This window comes from Hippichthys cyanospilos, chromosome 6 (assembly GCF_059441005.1).
Source record: "Hippichthys cyanospilos isolate Australia breed blue-spotted pipefish chromosome 6, RoL_Hcya_1.0, whole genome shotgun sequence".
Lineage (NCBI taxonomy): Eukaryota > Metazoa > Chordata > Actinopteri > Syngnathiformes > Syngnathidae > Hippichthys > Hippichthys cyanospilos.
In genome coordinates, this window is record NC_142374.1 from 12710881 (window position 1) to 12727133 (window position 16253).

A 16253-nucleotide genomic window follows, 5' to 3' on the forward strand; every position below is an offset into this window, starting at 1 on the left:
GTAAAAGTCCATGCCTGAAAATGGGACCCATTCTAGGTCCTGACTCCTAACCACCTCCACAGCACATTTGAACACAACTAAATGCTCTTCCACTAAATGGCGTAAATTAAAATTTACCTGTGCCCACCCGAGAGTAAGAATAAGTCCTGGCTTTCTGTTACTATATATCAACTGAGACCAACAGTCCCTATTTTACACGAATACATTGAGGCACCGTGATTGTTACCCCACCATACAATGAGTCTTGCACTACACAAACTGCCCACATGCTTGCATTTCAACCTGAAATTTCACCTAGAATCCAGATATTTAGAGGCCAGTGTAACCGCTTAGCCTCTCGATATTGGAAAATTAACGACGATTTATCCCATTGCATTCCAACTCCACATTTTCACTCTGTCCCCTCCTTGTGAAGTCTCTCGGTCCCCGATGTAGTGACACGGGTCGGCCGCGAGTGGGCGCTGTTGCCCAACACTGCTCCCCCGCTCTCCGCTTCTCTTTACCAGCCTCTCTCTCTCTCTCTCTCTCTCTCTCTCTCTCTCTCTCTCTCTCTCTCTCCTCTCCCGCTCCCCGTCAAGCCCTGCCTGCCTCTCTGCCTCAGCCAACCCGGGCTGTGCCGAGCTGCTCCCTGCGGGATCAGAGCGCTCCCCCGCCGGGACCCTTCTCTCACATCCCCCTGCTGGGACGCGGCTACATTTCCAGCCAAGCACTGCCTGCCTTGGCTTTATTATGTGTGTCTGCGCCGCAGCCCCGCCAGCAGAGGCAGGCAGAGGAGGAGGAGGAGGGAGACTGGTAGCCAGAGTCAGGACAAAGAAAAAGCAGGGAGACAGAGGCTAGCGAATTTCTGGCTCTTATTAACACCACAGGGCACGGGGGTTTGGGGAAATAATAACACGTTGCTAGTCCAAATTCCTCGCGCGAGGGGGGTGGAGATGCGCCATGTCTGTGCCACCCGAGCACAGCTACTAGCGGAGGGACGGAGCTCGCGCGACGCTTTCTCGGAGGGCAAAGACGAACTAAGCTAAAACCAGACAGCGGTAGTTACTTTGCAAAGGGGGGCATATTCCGTTTACACGCACACGTCAATACCCTCCGCGCTCGGCGCCTCTCATCACCTGCACCCGATCACGACATTTCCGGACTCACTTTGACGGAATTTCCGAGTGTAGTCGCGTTTAAGCAGAAGTTGTTTATTCTACAGGTTGCTTCCTCTTCGCGCGCCCACCCCAACCTTCGCTTGTTGCCCGACTTCACGCGTTTCGGGTTCGGCGTTGCAGGACCCACGCGGCGTGTGTATATATTTTTTCTCCTCCCTTGACGCCGGCCGGAGAGAGCGAAGGTGCCGCATTGCAACAGGCGAAGAAGCCCCGGCCGAGTGCAGGAGGAGGAGGGCGGTCGAACCCCGGTTGCGCCCGCCTGCATGGTGAGCTGAAAACACGGAACGGAGCAAAAAAAAAAAAAAAAGAAAAAGAAGACGCAACAACAGTCGAATTGAAGCCCCGGCAGAGATGTCCAGACGGAAACAGGCCAAACCGCGCTCGGTTAAAGGTAAGAAAAAAAAAAAAAAAAAAAACGTCTTGCACTTTGTTTGAAAGCCAGTGCGGCCAGAATCATCACCGAGATTCCGCTTGCCTCTTGACTTTCGGGTTTGAAAGTGTAGCTTCTGTTAGCACCCTTGCATTAAAAGACAGAGAAGTCCATTGATCTTTCTCAATGGTTTCAAATTAGCTTATCAATAGAAGATGGTGCACTTTTGAATGGCTCCCCTGTCATCTTCTAATTGGCCCTCCATCCTCTAGTCTACTCTGTCGGTGTGTGTGTTTCTCACTTATTTAGCTGGAGAAGGATGGACCTTTCTTGACCCCGACTTATCAACTGGTTTTAATACCTGTCAGGCTTTGTTGTTTTGCATCATTTTGTGTCTCAGATGTGCTAAGCAAGTGCTGACACCCCTCGTCTCAGATCTAAATATGTCAGTCTTCAGTTTTGTTACTTCTTACTTTTAGCTGACATTCCACATTCTCGCAATCTCCTCTGTGGTAGTTCTATGACTGATTTATTATGGCGTTATTTGTCCATAAAGGTAAAAAAAAAAAAGTTTATTTTTCCACAGAACTGTTGTATTTAGTCAGACGAAGAGTCCCCACTTTGTTTCAATACTACAAGCCAGCAACCATTGTAGTGCATGGGTGACTGGGCATCATGCATGAGGGCATGTGGTGGCCTTGGCCTCCATGTTTCCTTTATGGAACCCAGATGGGCAACGGGATGGGCTGACCATGTGGTCAACACCCCCTCCCCCATTTCCTACTTCATATAGGCTGTCCCGCTCAGACTTTCTAGGAAGCCACTAGACCTGATTCTAATTTACACTGGCTGGTTAGTTTGACAGAGCTGGAATGTCTACATGAGGAGTTTGTGTCTCAATTCACATTAGGTTCGTTGTTCAGCATGCACGATACACATTTGTGTCATAGTGCATTTTATGGTTTGTCTGTGCAAATGGCTGAGTTCAGAAAAAATGCTGGAGCGCGGTATCCCAACAGAGGCCAGTGATTTCATGCATTAACCTTGGCAACTAAGCTTTAGTATTTAGTTGACATTCATATATATATATATATATATATATATATATATATATATATATATATATATATATATATATATATATATATATATATATATATATATATATATATGTATATGTATGATAAACAAATGTTATGTTTGTTACCGGAGAGAAACATTTAGATACCTACCAGCCATATTCAGCCATCCGTTATCTTCTGCTTATCCGGGTCGGGTCGCAGGGGCACCATCCTCAGCAGGGTAGCAAAATTTTTATCACTGACAGAAATCTGTCAAACACTTTAAAAAGTACACTAAACTGTACTCAATTATATGAGCATTTCTTGAAAAATGTGTTTTATGAAGATATACAGCAAGAGTTGTCTGTGCATCTGCATGCAAAGGATGACCAGTGCATTTGTCAGTGGTGTGCTGTTTGTCAGTCATGCCAAATAGACTATTTTCTGCGCTCAACAAGTGGCAAAGATGTTAAATTGGTGTTGTGCTACAGTTACATTCCATTTAATTTGTAGTTGGTCTCAGAGAAATCAATACCTGATGGTGATTTCCAACTTTCTTTGTTAACTGTAATTTAAAGTGTAGAAAGTCTAAATCAGTGATTCTCAAACAATGGACGCCAAATGGCCTATCACCCAAAAAAACAAACAAAAAAAACACTCTCACAAGCACACCATAAATGTAAGAAAGTATGTTTAAAAATGTTGATAGATTTACCAATTGAATACAACTGTTGTAGACTTTTTATTGACTAAACTAAAGTAACTAAAACTGTACTTTTGTGTGTCTTTCATGGACTTTGCATTAGTTACATTTCAATTTCATTTCTAATGTTTTTAATGTGTTTCTTGTTTTAGTTGTGTTTGAATTCATTTATGGTTAATTCAGTGTTTTTTTGTGTTTGTTTGTTTTTAATCACACTCAGAATGATTGCACCATTAAATTAAAGGATCTCACGAACAGAAAATAATCAACAAACAACTATTTATTTCATCGCTACCTATTTGATTCTAAACATGCAGATGCAAAACATCTGCGCTTATTTGTAAATTCACGTGTTAACTTTCTGTCAGCATACACATACTAAAAATTGAAAACCAGAACTATTGAATGTATGTCACAGCCCAAGTGTAACAGCAGCATTTTTTTTTTTCCGGTGAGATAGAATAAACTTGACAATGAAAACTGTTTGGTCATCTCACGTGTCCACCATAAATGTTTGATGTGTTTGTTGCACATAAACCCTCCATAACAAATAGATTGACAAAGAAAAAAAAACATCTGATCAATGTAGATGACTTATTCCATTAGTTCTTTCGCAAATAATGTTCCATTTGTGCTATTTTTGTGTAGTATAATGTAGAGCAAGTCGTCGAAAGGTCATGGTGAGTTTGACATTGACTCGGAGAACTACTGTACTCGGTAATTTTAACTGACTCTTATCAGCCAATTGGAGACGGGATTCCCGGTTTACTGTAGGCTGAACAAATGCATTAAAACATAGAGTTGCTATTTTGCATCCAGCAGGTGGCCGGTTTACATTTCTTTTGATGCATGTCGATGTACAAATCTTCTTTGTAACCGTGACTTTGTGTCCTGTGGTTTTTGTTGTTGCCCTCTAAGCGCGTGTGTACGTTTCTGCTTGGGAGAGCCGCGTTCTCATGTTGTGGTTTGCATACATCACATACGTGGTTGTGTCATGAAGGCAGTCTGATCTCAGCACCCGGGATAACCAGCTTCGCTTCAGTCAGGCAGCCAGGTGAATCGGAGCGAAGCAAAGCTGAGGCTAAGGACCACCACCATCACTCTGTTTATATCCACCTAAAGTGACACAGGCCTTGTAGTCAAGCTTGCATAAGACGATGTGTAGTCATGCATCTGGTGTGTGTGTGTGTGCACGCATGTGTACATGCCTTTTGCTATCTCCCCTTCACACCTTGCCCTACTGACAGCTTGACAAGACCTGACGTTGGGGGATGTAGAGAGAGAAAGGGGATTGAGTTGGAGGGGAACACAGGAGGTGAAGGGTAGAGGGGAGAGAGAGGTGTTTGGGGGTGGGCAACACTTGCACGGAGCAGGTGAGTGGGCAGGCGGGAGGGAGCGTTGGAGGCCAGAGCGAGGTGAGCATCGCCAGGGGATTATCGCTGTTTTCATGTTCTCCCGTCTTTCACCTGCTCACCCAACTCTGACTCGTCGGCTGCCTTACAAAGACACGGGCAAGCCAAAACAATATGAGGGAAACACACAAGTCCCACCTCATCCATCTACCGCTTTAGTTTCCGACTGACAGTGATAGTGCTGGGATAGATCATGAAATCATATTTTCAAGTGAGGAAATTGTGATCAGCTGGCTCATACTGTGATTTACAATACCACTTCACTACTACTGCTATAGTTTCTGCTTGTTTATATTTACACACCAGAGTGTGTTTCTACCAGCTATGAATAACTAAAAACTGACTCTTAAAATCCTTATGTGGTATATACTTATTTTCTGGCACACAGCAGGACCAAAATTTTACATACGGGTGTACAATTATGCTCGATTATGTTGATGACACTTATGATGATCGCTTCAACTGAGTGAGTCGTAAGGATGGTCGTAATGATCAGTTGTTCAGCTGTGTTCATACTTTTTCCTTTGAGGGCCACACAGAAAAATTGAAGTGCAAAAGGGCCATTTTAAAATGATTTGACTTTAATTTATTAAACATGCTAAAATCAATCATGCAAGCAATTCTATATTATTTATATTTTATGGGCAATTTGATATGCTGTTACAAAACACAGTGTTCCATTAGATGTAGTGAAGCAAATCGTTAAGGATTTTTCAGAATTTTTTTGGATGGCCAATCAATGGACCTCTATCCCACTAGACCAGAACCGCTTGCGTTGAACAGAAGCCAAAGCCCATCTCTACGTTCAGAACCAAAATTGGAGATCTAATAAGATGACCATTTTTACAACCATTACTTGAGGATTAATTTCGCAGTAACTTCATGAATCGGACCTTGGCACAGAACATTAAGTGGATCAAATTATTTTTGCTCCCAAAATGATCTTGTTTTGGTTTAATTTTTAGGCTTGAGTAAATACTAGCATATTTAAAAAAAAGCTTTGCATTATAAGAACAAATACATTAGCAGTAGTTGAACCTAGTATTTTTATAAGTAGCCTTGCAAACCGTGCAAAATCTCTCTTTTTTTTATTTATGTATTTATTTTTTTATAAATATGCCCACGGAAGGCTGAAAAATGAATGCTAGGCTACAGTTTGGTCACTACTGGGTAAAATGTCATCTTTTTTGATGAGTCGGGCTTCAAAATAGAGAACACTTCTTGGCAGAATTAGCGTTGATCAGCTCTAATCAGCTCTATATTCCAAACTTCCTTATAAAGATTAGTACTGCACAAGTCTCAATTAGTTGACAATGTTAAGAAGAACATGGCAGCGGTTCACTTCCTTTATCGTCAATCAAATATATCCCTTCATTTCAGACCGACTAGATTGCCGCCTCAATGTGTCGCTGGTGAAACGGAAAATAACTAAGGTAAAAAAAAAATGCGGATAATACATCAAAGGTTAAAATCCCTGTGTTTACAGTGAAATATTTCTTTGAGGGGAATTCATCTTTGTGTCAATAAAACGAATGAATGTGTTCAGCTAAGAAAAGATTTTGACTTTAGATCACATCACAGATCACATTAACCGTAACGAACGGAAGTCTTTACATTGCTCTCCTTATGAATTTCACCTCTGTCTCGTCTTCACACAGATTAAGTCCGTATTAACAGCAGGGCACCCGGCTAATTGCAATCTGTTAATTGAACATGGACAAATGGTGGTAGAAATGCATGATGGGATAAGAGACGAGGCGGGGTGAGGAGGAGGCAGTGAATGCGCTAGCGAGCGAGCGAGTGAGCGCCGCTTCCGTCTTATCAAAATATTATTTCAGCAGATTAATCCCTTTTTAATGTGTGTCTTTAGTGAGACGCGGCAGCGAAAACCTCCTCAGTCTGTTGCGCAAACCTCTCTATCCTATCGCTCGCAGTCTCTCTCTCTCTCTCTCTCTCTCCTCCCGCTCTCAGCCCCTCGAGTCTCTCATGCATTATGTAGTGATGATTATTACTTAATTACACATTAATAAATCCGCTTCATTTGCAGGACATTAAACTGGAGTTGAGCACATATGACAGGGAGACGGAGGACGGCGGGAGACGGGAAAGGGGGGTGAAACAGGGAGCACTTAGTCCTGAGCGTCTGTTGGGTTTGTTTAGATTGTTGTTTATAGTCAGCTGAGCCGAATGAGCTTTTTGACCAGGAGAGAGAGTGCGCGAGCTAGCTCCACCAGGCTAATGGCATCAGTTCCACCCAATCTCCTCCTTTCAGCATCTTCCTTCTCTTTACAACTCATCTCATTTTCTTCCGCGCTGTGTGAACGGGGCGTCATGTAAACCGATTTTTAGTTGAATTTGTGATAACTTTTGCCTGGACCCTCTTAACAAACGGCTTAGCAGACAGTTTGCGTTTATCTTGTGGCCGCAGGTGTAGCAGTATCACTTGTCACTATTAAGTGTTACTCTTCGCCATCCTACTTCTAAAATGAATTAAGACGGGTGTGAAATTTAATGTCTGGATGTCATCTGATTGTAACAAGAGACTTTGGGACAGTAATTACTCATTGCTGCGAGTTAAAGTTATTGTCACTTAGTGTAAGACATTAAATTGAGTGCTGCCAGGCTGCCAAAATGAGTAAAAATTAATTATAGTTTTGGAATGTCATTAAGTGGCAATCCAGTTTAGGGCTTTGGTTGTTATGAGACTTCAGCTGACGTGCGTGTCAACATACAGCTTGTTGTGTCACTCTCCTTTTACAACCTTTGCGCCTGTCCAAGCTGTTAGTGTATCATAGTACACCCGCTGCCCAGTTTTTCTTCCCTTTACTTCTATAGCCACGTTTGGTTTTACCATTATCATCCCTTTAATGTCATCTTTTGGCGCAGCACGCAGACTCTCACTTCTCTTATATAACTTACTGTCCTTGCACTGGTCTCTTCTGTATTGCTTGTAGCATCAAGGTGGTGGTATTTGAGAATCACAGTTACCGTATTTTCAGATTGTAAGGCACACCGGATTGTAAAGCACATTCTCAATAATAAGCTCTATTTTTTCAAACTTCCTTATATAGATTATTACTGCACATTAGTGGAAAAGAAACAGCACAGCAAATATCGAACTTTATTCAACACCAAGCCAACATCTACATAAGGTGCACTGTCAATCTTTGAGAAGATTGCACAATTTTCTTATATGTTTATTGCGACGCCCATTATTTTATTGCTTTTGATTAAGGATGGGACAGGACAGAAGTCCCATGAGACGAGATGTCTCGTGAGATTTCCACAAAAATTGTATTATAAAATGGGTAGTATAAATTTACCAGTTTTCCAAGTATTTTCTTTTTATTGGGCGAGAAAGGTAATGATGATTGTGCTTTTGTGCATTTTTTTTTTCATGTTTACAAACAATCTTTGCCTCTGTCAATATTTGACCATCTTTTTCTTTAACTGGAATATAAAAATATCCCCACACAATTGGTTTGAAAGTAATTTATTCTGTAGGTCTGTAACTATTGAGTGTTTTGGTACCTGGATTATATATTTTTTTTGTTTGTTTTGTTGGTGCTTGTTATAAAAACCCAATTATGTTTATGTGTGTGTGTGTGTCTTTTTTTTTTTTTTTTTTTTTTTTTAGATTTTAGACAACTCTCCCCCTAAAACCGGAACCACAGAACACACATTTGCGTGCACTGGGTTTGTAAAAAAGTAATCAGCAGGAACAGCAACTGTGTCTAGTTGTAAGCGTGTAAATGTGCAGTCATTTACGTCTATTCAACTGCCTTTGAAAAGTCATCCCACTGCTCTTTGGGACACTCAAGTGCTGCAAGCTAGCAGCCAATTTATGCTAGATGCTGCACTTAACGGTTGTACCAGACAGCATACAATGAAATGTAATCAAGCCTTTTGTTCCTTCCCTTTCTGAACAGTGTTGTGTTTTTCATATCGGGAGCCAAGGCTCACTCTGGCAGCAACAGCTTGTTGTGAAGTAGAAAGACCAGTCAATCAAGTTCGCAATTGATGCTACATACAGTTAGCAACTACAGTACTTAAAAATAAAAGCATACCAAGACGTTCATGTCCATTTATTATGTGATAAGTTAAGGTTTATTTTGAAGTTGGCTCTCCACGATCAGCAGCGTATTGTAGCAGTGCAGGGATGAGGAATCTCATGGCTTTGTAAAAGATCTCGTCCCATCCCTGATTGTTAAATGCTGCATGAGTACAGTCAAATTAAAGCAGTCAATCAAAATATTAAGTCGGAAAAAAGAAAAACATCACAATTACGATTTTCCAAAATTGTTAAGGCCTAACAGAACTTACTGAGTAATAACTTCTTAATCTAAATGCATTTTTATTTATTTACTCCCCCCCAAAAAATCAGCGCATAAAACAGTATGCGATACATTTAAAACCCATGTGCATTCTTTTGTCCAATAGTTTGTCCGTCACATCAAAAGCATTTCACATCAAAAGGAAAGCATTGAAAGAAGACTGTAAGGAGCTGAAATTTCACCCAGATGTTGACGACATATCAAAGTTCAATATGGGACGACCACTTAGTTATCATGCTACCAGGAATGTCAATCAATCAATCAATCAATCAATCAAATTTTATTTATATAGCCCTAAATCACCGAAGTCTCAAAGGGCTTCACAGAATGAAAAGAGGTCGTACAGAGACATCTTTTCAGTATAGGGTACACAAATGTGCCATCGCTTTGGTGAAATACAGTGAGAATGATGTGAACAAAAATGACCCCAAATGTGACAAAAGCATGCACAAGGGTTATGTCAGATCTGCTGTGCGAGAATTGATGTCTTTGATAGTTTACTCATAAACAGTTGCTATCATGCCGCGTTATTTAATGGATGGTGTTATTTCATACATTGTGAGCTATTGCAACAATGGTGCGACCATTGTTCGGACAACAACATGGAGCCGCTCGCTTCAGTGTAAAAGGTTGTATTGGCTTTGCATAAAGGCTCGTTGAACCATTAAATGGCTTTCTGAAAGCTTTGTTTGAAATTCTATTGACTTTGACAACTCGGCGGGGAATGGATTTGAGTTATTTATTTTTTTATTTTTTTAATGGGACAAAACAAGCTAATATAATTGGTGATTGGTGGAACCCAGCCGCAGTTTGCATTAAATATAATGGGACTCACGTTGATCTGTACTCAATTAGGACCAAATTATAGCATACTTGAAGGCTCTGAGTGAAACGGACCTGACTTGATTTTGTTTTTTCTTCTTCTCAACACGTTTTTGACGTGCCACTTTTGTATCACCGCAGGTGTAAATAATGAAATAGTATGGGACGGGATGGTGGTGTTCCATTTAGCAGCTTCAGTTTCTCGGTCCTGGAGGGGTTCATGCTGACTACCTGACACACTGTCACATAATGCTGAACAGCAGAGTACTTTTTTTTGCTTTTTAAAAACACCTGAGGATCTCCTAGTGTGACCGTTTTAAATGTGTTCAGTAAAAACACATGAAATGTTTTGCTGTTGCTATCGTTCTTACATTCAAATTAGATTTTTTTTTTTTTTTTTACATTAAATTGCTATTACTTCAGGACCTTTCTTTTAGCCTCTACAGATTCCAGTTGAAATCGAATATGAATTTCTTTCTTTCTTTCTTTCTTTCTTTCTTTCTTTCTTTCTTTCTTTCTTTCTTTCTTCTTTCTTTCTTTCTTTCTTTCTTTCTTTCTTTCTTTCTTTCTTTCTTTCTTTCTTTCTTTCTTTCTTTCTTTCAATAGCAGGTATACAATGACTGGTATTCTATTCTATTCTTTTTTAATTCCTTTCGCCACTTGCTGTCGACTAAAAATGACATCACAGTTGTTTAGGGCTCAGGTAATGACCAGGCGTGACGCCGCTTGTGCGCATCACATGTCCAATCTCAGAAAATAGGTGAGCAATGTTACTTAAGCCTTGAGCAACTGTGGTGTCATTTTTAGTCAGCAACAATTTGTTTACTTGATTTCACCTTTTAATTTTCTTGCTGAATGTGATATGAGTTTCTGTGTGAATCACTTTAGCTGCCATTAAAAAAATAATACATTAAAAGTCATTTAAAAAAAAAGGCCTCATACTGGAACACAATTAAAAAATATAACATTGGGTGACTTCATCCTGTCCTCCCCTCATTCAAAATAAGTGCCACTCTCTGGTACTTTTGAAGGCCTCCAATACAGGTCTGAGTGAAGTAAGTTTTTAATTTTTTTTTCTGTAATCATCGTGTTGTTCATGAACCTAACTTTGTACTAGTTTTTCTTGTCTACAGTATTGGTAGCTTTTGGGTTCGTAAAAATATTGGTTTATTGTTTATTATCTGTTGATACTCCAAGAGTTATTTAGGATAGAGCTGTATGGATCATTGGCATTGTAGTTTTTCACATGCCTAACCGTCAGGTAGCTGGCACGCAATCAGTTCTGACTCAGTGTCCCATTCAAAACCTCACAGAGATGTCCTGACGACCGTGCTGGGTTAGACTCCAGTTCCCCCACCAACCGGTTAGCAAACAACCGGATGGTGCTGCATGAATGAAAGCCATGGGCTTGCTAAGGTTTTTATTATATGGCGTTTGTGTGAGTTTATCCAGAAACGGTGAGTCCAGCTGGATGCCAGCTTTAACTCCTTATCAGCGGCTGACCTGGTGCGGTTGTGCGTGGTTGGGTGGGTGTGGAGAAACCAGGCATCACGGGCCAGGACCGTGCCATTGTTGCAGCTTAGCTGACCTTGTTTATATGCTGCTAACTCACTGGACCTTAACACCCACACCTCTGGAGACCCCGAACAACTCTCTGCAACACCCGTGCACACACCGTCACACAAATATGGCAGAAAAAACAAAGATGACATTGGTGTGACTATACATACATACACACACGCACATATGCTCAAATCAGACCGAGCATGCCATCTGGCCACTGTCCGATGAGCACACCAGGGTTGATGGAATGACTTTTTAGCGCTCCAAAGTTTGATAACATTTGATCATCGTACAATTTGAATGCACGATTGTTGATCACTTGACAGGTTACTCGATTTTAATTGATACGGTCAGAAAGGGGATTTTGAGACCCTTTCAATTTCATCAAGATAATGTATTTGGACACTTTCCCTTACTAAATCTTTTCTCTCCTTTTCCTTTACTCAGTCAATAAAATTCTCCCTTGAATCCTTCCTGACGCCCCCCCCCACATGATAAAAGCCGCACATTAAACATTAGTGGCCAGGGCAATTACCAGCACCCCTCTTCACACGTCCCCATTTCATGATATATTCATGCGCTTTGTCTCTGTCTGATACTGCCTCAAAGGTCTACAATTTATACGGAACATTTTAGCACACTGACTCACTGCCCTCTTTCCATTTTCCACTGTTGAACTGATGAACACCCACCATAACCAGTGTGACACTGACCAGTGTGCATTGTCCTCAGATTGTGGAGTTAAACAGGACAAGCTGACTATGTCGTGTTCTTTTTTTTTATTGGACACTTTGACCGGCCTTTGTAGTGCACCTCACTATAGAGCTTCCATTGCTTCTTTTTAGTGCTGGAGTCTTTAGTTGGTTTTTCTAAGTCCTTTCCATTCACCTTCCAGTCAAAAGGCAAGTGGGCCCCGCTGAGAGCCATACAATAGAACGAGTGGGGGCAACAGAGAATAGGAGCATGAAAGCAACTGTGACAGCTGATGAAATGAAATGGAATGCAAGTGGTGTGAGAGAAAATAAGACGTTTTAGTGTTTTCAATTCACGGCAACGTCACTCTTTAGAGAAACCTTTTAATTTCTTAGCAGCAATAGTAAGTTACCTGGGGAGATTTCACATATTGGGCCGCCATTAACCTCACTTTTAAAATGAGATGCACAAAAATAAAGGTACAAGACAGTAACGCTGGGTAGACTTATGAATAATTTATGAATTGATTACTCATTAGGTAATTACTTTGTAAAGAATTTGCAAATACTTAATAGTCTTCTACAACTCATTGGACAAGTACTGCAATAATCACTTTATTGCCAAATAGTGAGCCTACATTTTGCTCTACTACATTTCCTCATTAGCTCATTCTTACAGCTCATCAATAAGTAATGGTACATTTTTAGAATAAGGCTTCTATTTGCCTAGCAACGTGGCATGCTGGGGTCAAGTCGAAAAAAAAATGTTGGAGACCCAATTGTTTTCATTTTGGCCCTGTTAATTTGAATAAATGTATTGAGTAAAGGGATGGAAAGAAACACTTATAAGATAACGATGATGACGACTGCATTGATGAGCCGAAAAAGTGATGAGTTCATTTGTTTATCTTATACTGTTTGAACATGAATAATTCATATTGTTGTAAATATTTTTTTTAATCCTCTTTGGTACAAATAATTACAAAGTTGACTTTGAGCTAAGCCATTATCGTGGTGTTACTTTTCTGCATCTTTTACTTGATTTCCTTCTTTATGACACCCTTAGCAAACATAATATTAGCAGATTTCATTTAGGACCATGAGTTCACACATTGTCAAATGGACTTGGCCGTCACACCTTGCCCTGTAGGTGCGCTGCCAAGGGAAGATACAAGTAGGGATGCGTTTGGGTGCTTAGGGATAGACCCGCTTCATTATCTTTGATGAAAAAGGCCCCACAGCTGTGCACTCGATCTTTGTGGCATAACTAAACAGTTTAACTGAGCACATTAGTCTTTTGGTAGTTACTTTTAGCATAGCGAGCATACAAGATAAAAGAACTTGGCAAAGTTTCCCCACTGAACTGTTCATATTTTTTTTTTTAATAACTTTATTCTTGGAATTCAGTTTTGTGTTTTATCACTGGATGTGTAATACTTCTCAGTACTTCAGATGTCCGTGTGTATTATAATTTCTCAACACTAGTTATATTTAATAAGGCGATTCACTGATGGTATTGGACCATAGTGACTGATCAAAGATTCATTACAGACCCCCCCCCCCCCCCCCCCCACCCTCAAAAAAAGCTTACCAAATAGCGAGCCTGTAGTAGTAGCTGATGTGAGTTGTTCAAAGTTATAGCATATTAGCATTGTATTCCTAAGTCATATTTCTAAACCAATAACACATGTTTTTAAACTGTTGACGGCGATGTAATGCGCCAAGCATCCACATGTGTATGTTTTCCTTGTTAATCCCAACAGAATCCCAAGGAGTGTGCTGGTCTGTCTGCTAGCCCTGTGAAATGACACTAATCAGTTTATTTGCCTTCTCCTCTCTGCCTGCTCTGTGCGTGTGTCTGTATGTCACTCTCCTTCTAATCAAGTTTCTATCAAGCTAAATAATGCCTAAGCGTGAAATTGGTGTCTTCAGTCAGGAAGCGCTCCCCAGCTTGTACTACATGAGAAGGCAATTAAGAAGCCCTCCCTTCCCTGCCCCCTCCAGCTCCTTCTCCCCTTCGTTTTTTTGCACGTGATGCATTTGGGCTCTTCCTCACCAGCCTGTGCTCATGTTTGCACTAAGTCTTACCAATGTTGAACTTGGTACCGTGTTGGTACCCGGCCGAGTGGAAGCTGCCAGGGGAGCTTGTAGTTATTTCTCCTGTTATTTCTGGAGTAGCTCCCCAGAGCAGAGGTACTCCAGAGTAATCTTTCCCTCTCCTCCTTCTGGCCACTCTTTGTCTAACACTCCTTATTTTTCTCCTACTTCTCTCACTTACTCACACACACATGCACACAGTCTATTCCAATTGGGATGCCAAGGGTTACGCCGCACAAAGGCAAGAGCACACACACGTTTCTCCTCTTGTCGCTCTGTCTTCTACGACTGACTCAATGTGCAACATCTCTGACAGCACAAAAAGCAAACGTCAGATCAGAGAGGCTCTTTAATCTCACGCTGTGTTGTTTGGCCCTGAACATCAACTCTCTGCTTGTTGTTGTGTATGTGACGCATAGTTTTTCTAGGGGAGCCTTTGTACTCCTGTAATGTTACCAGTAATGTGTTCTCCTGTAGAGTAATGTATTAGTAATTTTGTCGTAAACAACGAGATGGCAGCTAGCAGCTCCTTATTTTTATTTTTATTTTTTTTCTCAATGATTGTGACATCTTGGATCTTGTGTGTGTTCAAGACAGAGGGTGAGGGATGAGTTATATGTGGTGCGTTGTATGTTCGGCAAAGTTGCAGAGGTCGCGTAGCAACTCAGCTGCATAGCACAGCATGATGTAAAACCACAATGACCTCATATACTGTACAGGAACATTCCAAGAGCGCAAAGCACAAAGGGCAAAATCAAGACGATTTTGTTACCGAACAAAGTAAAAAGTCGGACGGCGTGATGAGGATAAGAACAAAGAGGAGGGAAAACCGAGTAGAAAAAAAATACGGATGGTGCAATGAAGCTTGTCCGTCAGGCTTTGTGATGATGTTGCTTCTCTTCCATTCGTCTAAGCCCTCTGCACCCTTTGTCCCTTCGCACACACACTCACAAACAAAAGCACACAAACACAAACTGTCCCAAACCTCAAACTGGTCTGGCGCTCTGGATGTGCATGCATGGTTTTGTATTTTAAGGCTGTTTTGTTCCAACTGCAGGCGGACACAGAGAGCGGTTTTAGTGCTGATAAAAGTATTTGGTTAATCAGCTTCTGGCCCTGTCCCCCGACTAGTGGGCCTTGCGTGAGTATGTGTGTTTGACACAGGCGGTTGAAGTTGGGGAGGCTCCCAGGGGTCGCGAGCCGGGGATAAAGATTGACGTCGATTCTCTGCCAATAGTGTCATCAAGTCGTTCCGGGGGGACGGGAAGGGCGGCCAATGAGAGGGTCCTTGTGGATCTGGTGCGGCATGGCAGGTTGGGGAGGGGAGGTGAGGAGCAGGAAGTAGGTTGGAGAGGGGAGGCAGTGGCGTACGCAGTTGAGGGAAGAGAGCAAAGTGTCTTGGATGGAAGGAGAGACAGTCAGAAAATATCGAGAGACAGAGAGCGCGAAAGAGCGAGGGAGTCGGATGACAATTACCCTCTTGACTTCTGTCCAGCACCAGTTGTCAATCACCTGCCTCTCGTGGGGGGAAAGCAGCTTATCATTGGCTGCGCTGACCCACATTCCGCCCCTCTGGGCCTCCTGGCCGATGCGTGATTGGCCACTATGACCCGTTCATCAACTAGATCTGGGAACACCAAAGCCTTGGGCTACCTTGGGAATAAGTGGCCCTGATACAGGGTGTGTGGGAGTGTGCGCAAGCACGTGTTGTTTTGCAAGAAAAAAAAAAAAAGACAAAAGCTTTTCTTGTTAAGGATGTAACTGGGTTCGTGGGGCAAGGCACGGACAAAGAGGAGGGGTCAAGAGCTAATGTTGAGGGATGTGTGGAAGACGTGAGCTAATGCGACAAAAATTGGATGATGGAATAAGACAGAGCATGACAGCAAGCAGTGGTCAGGGAACACCAGTGAGTGAAGAGACAATAGTTAAGATTGAACAAGAAAATGCTCACTAAAGATGGAGAGCGAGAGAAGGCGGAATTTAAGGTCTGAATAGGAGCACATTGAGAGTGCAGACTTATCAGATGTCACTGTATACACAAT

The 16253-nt window shown here is 41.7% G+C and overlaps 1 protein-coding gene across 3 annotated transcripts in view; it reads left to right on the forward strand.

The window, feature by feature from the left end:
* Positions 1 to 611: 611 nt before the first annotated feature.
* Positions 612 to 16253, forward strand: part of znf423 (zinc finger protein 423) — a 129215-nt gene continuing 113573 nt past the window's right edge. For 2 of the 3 annotated variants that reach the window (XM_088417873.1, XM_088417875.1), the window contains exon 1: positions 612 to 1548. In XM_088417873.1, the coding sequence (XP_088273999.1) occupies positions 1509 to 1548 (40 nt within the window). In that variant the 5' untranslated portion in view covers positions 612 to 1508. The remainder of the gene's footprint in view (positions 1549 to 16253) is intronic. The other variant, XM_088417874.1, reaches the window with a different exon arrangement.